At 45.4% G+C, this 7644-nt stretch overlaps 1 protein-coding gene across 1 annotated transcript; it reads right to left on the bottom strand.

Moving 5' to 3' along the window:
• Nucleotides 1-391: 391 nt before the first annotated feature.
• On the bottom strand, nucleotides 392-6714 carry yipf4 (Yip1 domain family, member 4). The gene is made up of 6 exons (XM_034552670.1): nucleotides 6459-6714; nucleotides 4985-5138; nucleotides 2683-2854; nucleotides 1685-1762; nucleotides 1498-1611; nucleotides 392-1179 (listed from the first exon to the last, which is right to left on the bottom strand). Exons 1-6 carry the CDS (start codon nucleotides 6514-6516, stop codon nucleotides 1042-1044), a joined length of 714 nt encoding a protein of 237 aa, XP_034408561.1. The 5' UTR covers nucleotides 6517-6714; the 3' UTR covers nucleotides 392-1041.
• Nucleotides 6715-7644: the final 930 nt, after the last annotated feature.

Below are 7644 nucleotides of genomic sequence, written 5' to 3'. Positions count from 1 at the left end.
TCCAGTGGGACATTACAGATAAAACATATACAACTAGAATGCATGATGGGGGCTGGGACTCAGCTACCTGTTGAGACCGTCTAATGGCTGTTACGACATAAAGCTGCAGGGATGACGTCCGTCTGTGTGCCAGTTAGCGTCGCACTGGTTGCCTCAATCAAAGTCCATGGGATTTGGGATTATAGCAGAAAATAAGCTCTTAAATTCACTGGCGGGATACCTACCGACGTATTTTATTCTGTAGCACAAAACCACAGACCTTATTTCAGACATCGAAAACCCCCCAAAAAAACCATTGGCTTTGAGACAAAGTGTGAGAATGCTGACTCCTGCAGCACCGTACATACAGCAGTGGTGTGGCTCTAATGAAAGACAAAGGACACACCAGATGTTTAAGTGCCAAATAACTATGAATTTACTGTAATTGTTGATCAAATGATTATATTCCTGTATTAAACGGCTGGCAAACAGGACTCGAGGTGTGAAAACAAGGCACCACATTGAGCAGACACTGGGTTAAATCCCCCTAACTGCCAAGGTCCACTTGCTTCTGCTGCTAAAATACACAAACTAAGAAAACGAGCCTGTGAAAAATAAAAAGTAAGGATGGACACTCATAGTACAACAATTTAGAACATTAAGCTCCACTGTCTCTTCCTTCAGCATCAACGCCACACATTTGGCACCACACTTCAGTTGGATCCAGAATATATTAAAAAAGACACCACTAAATGAATATAGAACACTGGGTCTTTTTCCTGTCTGCATCCTGACGTTTCAGCTGTTAAAGCATATGCATTTTATTGACCGAAGACATGAGGGACAAAACTATATACATTGTTATATATTCCTAACATCTCCACCGTCTACTATTTAATAGTTAAAAAAAGAAATAAACATCTTTTAAAAAAAAAAAAAATTTAAAAAAAAGAAAAGAATCCTGGTTCTGTAGTTTGACCCCTTCCTCCTCCTCCTCCTCCTCCTCCTCCTCCTCACAGCAGGGTCAGTGTCCATGAAAAGGTCCAGTTTCACTTCATCCAGTCACACACCAGTATATAATGACAGGAAGTAGATGTACAAAAGGAGAATGGGATAAATGAGAAGGGGCTTCTTCGTTTTGAATTCATCTCCGACGAGCAGGGAAGCGGCGCTGTAAGCAGCCCAGAACACTCCGAACAGCTGGAAGATCAGAGCAGACAGAACCGTCTCATCGTGTGGTTAATGTGCAGCTCAATGAGTTAGACTTTTGACCCATTACAGTAGCAGTGTGTACGATTTAGTGACATCTAGTGGTGACCAAGTAAATACCCCCTCCGCTCAGCCTTCAGGTAGGGAGAGGTACCTTTAGGATAGTTTTACTACAAGCAGCTACTCTTATCAATAAATACACGGTTCTTTCCCGTGAGTGAATAAATGCTTTTAAAAACATATTTAACTGATAAACTCTGAGCGTAAAAAGCTGTATTTTTCAGATGGTTTTGGTGGTGTTTGACTTACTTTGATTAGTGTAGAAACTACCTCGAACCCTCCGATCACTAAGAGCACAGGGGCTATAACGATGAGGGGAAGGAGGGAATATCCGATCACGCCGAGAACCTGGCCGAAGGAAACCTGCCCAAGAGAACGACGGACTCCATCAGAACAAGCTCGAGTCAAGTCTGACTGGACCTCAGAAGACACTCACCTCACCACCGAGGACACGAGCCAGCAGGAAGATTGTCAGTGATCCAAATATCCAGATGGTGATGATCCAAGACACAACCTGCAGAAAAGAAGCAGCAGAGTTTAGTGTCCTTACTGAAAACGGTGAGGCGTTGCCATGACAATTCACTGGCATCCCTCCCATGCCATCCACATATGCAAAAGACCAGCTCCACTAATATGGCGTTACAGGAAATCTGAGGTCTTGAAATTGAAGCTGCGGATGTCTACCTTTAACTCAAGAGCACAAACAGTCACTGGTTTCTGCTAAAGGTTATTTGAGACTGAGTGATGCAACGGCCTTTTCAACATCAGGAACTAAACACACATAACTGTGTGTGTGTGTGTGTGTGTCCACTAGCACAGATACTGCCTTTGTTTCCACTGATAATACTGGAAATGCAAATTCCAGGTACTTTCCGGTGTGAGCAGCAGAACTGTCGGTTGTAACTGGACAAGAAGACACATTGTTTACAGCAACAGTTACCACATACGCACTAGACCAACAGGGGACATTAAAAGGATGAAACCAGATTAAATATAAATAAAAAGGATCATACTGTGTGCAGGGGAGCAAACTGGGAAAAAAAGGCAGCGTCTGGGATTCAGCATGAAACTAATCCCTTGAACGCGTCGGCCAGGGTCCCACAGCTATCCGGCTGTGGTGTCAGATGTTCAGGCTGGTTTGGAGCTGCTCATGGTTAAACCTCGTGTAATAGTGATACTTGTTACCCAGGAGATCTACGCTTCTAGATCGTTGATGGAGTTGCAGCAGGGGGCGGGGCTTAGTGAAGCCTACCAAACAGTACATAAAAAAGGGACCTAATATTATCATAGTTGGTTGCGCTGTAAGCTTCTTTTATGATGTATATCTAAAATTGTAGCAGTTGGAAAAACACAGTGGACATGTGAGCCGGACCCGAGCACCAAAGCCTCCGATTATGGGAAGTGGAGTTCCTGCATGTTGCGTTTACTGCTCACCCTAAACTGTCCATAGATGGAGATCATGGAGAAGAGCAGCACCACGGCGAGAGGGCCCCAGAAGTCCGGGTTGTCTCTGACCACCTGCCGGTTATAACCCAGCGACGGCATCGGCATCAGCACACATCGAATCTTGTAGTAGATGTCCTTCGGGTCAATGTCCAGCTCCTCCCTTCTCACACAGACAAGACGGGCATTATAATGACGAGCTTTGCTCTACAAAAGAAAGTTATCTAAATAGCCACAAGTGAGACGACAACAACGGGGCTGACGGAGATCTTTGTGTTGACACCAGCTCTGTGCCGGTCAGTTGAATCTCATCCAACACCAGAGGCCAACAGACACCTCTCGGCTGCTGACTGGGGTGTGGCATAAAGTGAAACATGCTGGTTCAGTGGTTCAGCTGCAGCTGTCCATCATGATTCTCTGGGAGAAAGCAGCTCAAATCTATATTATTCGTCACATTTAGCTCGGCGGGGGGGGGGGGGGGGGGGGGGGGGGGGGGGGGGGTTAAAGAGACCTCCACTCAGCCAGGATTGCTGGAACAACAGCGAGCGGCCTGAGTGTTTTTGTAGTCCCAATAACTCGTTGGCTAAATGGTGACCTTTCTCTTCAACACTGCTGGTTCTGTTGTGTTGGCATTTCAAACGAGGCACGTTGTTTATCGCTTTCAGTGCGGTTTGGTCCTTGAGGAAACAATATCGTATTAAATACATGTTTTAAAAAATAAAATGCTCTTCGTCCACGCGGGAGCTTCAGCATCGTTGACGAAATGATTTCCGTCCACACACAAACACACCTGAAAACAAAATACCTGTCCACACCATGATGTAAACCTGTCCACACCAGGATGTAAACCTGTCTACACCATGATGTAAACCTGTCCACACCATGATGTAAACCTGTCCACACCATGATGTAAACCTGTCTACACCATGATGTAAACCTGTCTACACCATGATGTAAACCTGTCCACACTAGGATGTAAACATGTCCACACTAGGATGTAAACATGTCCACACCATGATGTAAACCTGTCCACACCATGATGTAAACCTGTCCACACCATGATGTAAACCTGTCCACACTAGGATGTAAACCTGTCCACACCAGGATGTAAACCTGTCCACACCAGGATGTAAACCTGTCCACACCAGGATGTAAACCTGTCCACACCATGATGTAAACCTGTCTACACCATGATGTAAACCTGTCTACACCATGATGTAAACCTGTCCACACCATGATGTAAACCTGTCTACACCATGATGTAAACCTGTCCACACCATGATGTAAACCTGTCCACACCATGATGTAAACCTGTCCACACTGATGTAAACCTGTCCACACCAGGATGTAAACCTGTCCACACCATGATGTAAACCTGTCCACACCAGGATGTAAACCTGTCCACACCATGATGTAAACCTGTCCACACCAGGATGTAAACCTGTCCACACCATGATGTAAACCTGTCCACACCAGGAGGTAAACCTGTCCACACCATGATGTAAACCTGTCCACACTAGGAGGTAAACCTGTCCACACTGATGTAAACCTGTCCACACTATGATGTAAACCTGTCCACACTAGGATGTAAACCTGTCCACACCATGATGTAAACCTGTCCACATCATGATGTAAACCTGTCCACACCATGATGTAAACCTGTCCACACCATGATGTAAACCTGTCCACACCATGATGTAAACCTGTCCACACTAGGAGGTAAACCTGTCCACACCATGATGTAAACCTGTCCACACCAGGAGGTAAACCTGTCCACACCATGATGTAAACCTGTCCACACCATGATGTAAACCTGTCCACACTGATGTAAACCTGTCCACATCATGATGTAAACCTGTCCACACCAGGATGTAAACCTGTCCACACCAGGATGTAAACCTGTCCACACCATGATGTAAACCTGTCCACACCATGATGTAAACCTGACCACACCATGATGTAAACCTGTCCACACCAGGAGGTAAACCTGTCCACACTAGGAGGTAAACCTGTCCACACTAGGAGGTAAACCTGTCCACACTGATGTAAACCTGTCCACACCATGATGTAAACCTGTCCACACTATGATGTAAACCTGTCCACACCAGGATGTAAACCTATCCATGTCCTTAGCATGTCAGTGTGCACTGTTATCGTACTTTATAGAGATGCATTATTAATTATAATGCACTACGGTAGTTCCTGTTTCTGTCTAGGACTTTTGTCGCAGCCACTAAAAGGATTGAGAGAGTCATAAGCCAGATTAATAAAAAGAGGCACAACATGTACTCACAGAAGAGGTTTGCTCTCTTCACTGTCGTCCTCCTCCACCTCCAGCAGCCAGCCGTAGCCTCGCTGCCTCAGGAAGGTGGTGGCATATGGATCTTTACCGCCCTCGCTGCCCACGTTCAGCTTAATATCCGGGGCACTGATGGTGCCGCTGAGCTCTGTGGAAAACACGTTTGTTTGCAGAGTGTTCAATCATAACAAAACTTGTTTGTTCAAATGTGCTTTTTTTAACCTGGGATGCAAGTTTCGTATGTTTTTGTTTCTTACGGTTACAACATCTCTCTTGTTTATATTATTATTCTTTCTGTTTTTACCACGTAGAGTGCCTTTGAGTACCTTTTAAAGCACTATACAAAGAAAATGTATTAATATTCATATTATAGATGGGTGCGGATCAGGAAACGCATACATACAGCAATTTACACATGGAGCTAAAGTTTTAGAAATCCATCTCTTGTAAGCGCAGTTTTTAAAAATATATCAGTATCGCATAAACTTCATTGAACATTAGAGTAGAAAAACGTCAACCGAGAGCTGAAACCATCAGTCAATCAACAGAAAATGAAGCGTCATTTATTTGGACAATGTGCGTTTGTGTACATTTAATATAATTGTGTTTGGACTCTTAGCGGTCCAAAAAAGACAAGGACATTCATCATCTTGGACTCCCAGAATGTTTTCTCGACCCAGTGAGTGCTCAACTAATCAAGGAGACAATTAGTTTCATCAATAACAAAAAGGTACACGTTGGTTGAAGCTCTACTGGGAACACGGTCCTTTAAGACAATATGCATCCTTCCTGTGCAACATGTCTCCCACTGGCAGTGAAGACCTTCTCCATCCACAGTACACATAGTTTATATATATATATATATATATATATATATATATATATATAAATATTATGCCCCTTACTCTCCAGCTTGTAGGAACATGTCTCTCAGTTTATAGCATTGTATTTTACGTTGTGCTTATTGTATATAATTTGACCTTTTAATTGTCAAATTATATACAATAATTAATTGTATTATTAGTTGTACTCGTTTCTACTGCATGGGGTGGCGTGAAGCTGGTCACTGACCAGTGTTTACAAGTTCTGGTCCGTACCCGTTCCGTGCTTCGTGAGGAGGAGAACGGATCTGAACGGTACCGGCTGGTCCTCGGGGTCTTACTTTAACGGCCTCGTGACCATAAGCAAGATGTCACAAAGAGTGGAACTGATTGTTTGTGGACGACACGTATCGGTCCTGCATGAGTTAGCAGCGCTAACGGTCGCTCACAGTAGCATAGGGGACGCGAGGAGCGGCTACGGGGAATAGCACACCGTCGACCCACACGTCAGTCCGTGTGTTCCGACGGACTGGACGTGTGGACCCGGGTGACTGACCCCGTGACCCGTCCACGGGTTCACGCTGCTCCGGCCCGCTAGCTGTTGCGCTGTAGCATTAGCTGTAGCATTAGCTGTAGCATTAGCTTACCTTCAGCCTCCGTCGAAGAGACGAACGTGAAGTCTCCGTTGGTCGGGGAGAACTGCATGGTTCGTTTTGATTTAGTGCCAAACGCCTCCGGTACAGAGATGTGACATTTACAGAAGCAGGAGGAGAACCTGGAAGCTGTTAACACCGCTGTCACTGATCACAGCTCATCGGGGAAGTTAAACTATCGCATCTTGTTGACGTTCAGTCTGTTGCCTCTGCGGTGAAAGCCGGAAGTGCAGAGGAAGCTGAGAAATGTGACACGTTTTATGATGCGTTCAGGCTATGACATAAAGTTGGGATAAAGCTGCATAGATATATTCCCAGTCTGTTGGACCAGTGCTCTGAGATGTTCTACCAGTCTGTTGGACCAGTGATCTGAGATGTTGGAGATGTTCTACCAGTCTGTTGGACCAGTGCTCTGAGATGTTCTACCAGTCTGTTGGACCAGTGCTCTGGGATGTTGGAGATGTTCTACCAGTCTATTGGACCAGTGCTCTGAGATGTTCTACCAGTCTGTTGGACCAGTGATCTGAGATGTTGGAGATGTTCTACCAGTCTATTGGACCAGTGCTCTGAGATGTTCTACCAGTCTGTTGGACCAGTGATCTGAGATGTTGGAGATGTTCTACCAGTCTGTTGGACCAGTGCTCTGAGATGTTCTACCAGTCTGTTGGACCAGTGCTCTGGGATGTTGGAGATGTTCTACCAGTCTGTTGGACCAGTGCTCTGGGATGTTGGAGATGTTCTACCAGTCTGTTGGACCAGTGCTCTGGGATGTTGGAGATGTTCTACCAGTCTGTTGGACCAGTGATCTGAGATGTTGGAGATGTTCTACCAGTCTGTTGGACCAGTGCTCTGGGATGTTGGAGATGTTCTACCAGTCTATTGGACAAGTGCTCTGAGATGTTCTACCAGTCTGTTGGACCAGTGATCTGAGATGTTCTACCAGTCTGTTGGACCAGTGCTCTGGGATGTTGGAGATGTTCTACCAGTCTGTTGGACCAGTGCTCTGGGATGTTGGAGATGTTCTACCAGTCTGTTGGACCAGTGCTCTGGGATGTTGGAGATGTTCTATCAGTCTGTTGGACCAGTGATCTGAGATGTTGGAGATGTTCTACCAGTCTGTTGGACCAGTGCTCTGAGATGTTGGAGATGTTCTACCAGTCTGTTGGACCAGTGCTCTGGG

The sequence above is a fragment of the Cyclopterus lumpus genome, chromosome 15 (assembly GCF_009769545.1).
Source record: "Cyclopterus lumpus isolate fCycLum1 chromosome 15, fCycLum1.pri, whole genome shotgun sequence".
Lineage (NCBI taxonomy): Eukaryota > Metazoa > Chordata > Actinopteri > Perciformes > Cyclopteridae > Cyclopterus > Cyclopterus lumpus.
The sequence above is the reverse complement of the archived record's forward strand: the minus strand, read 5'-3'. Positions and strand labels throughout refer to the sequence as shown.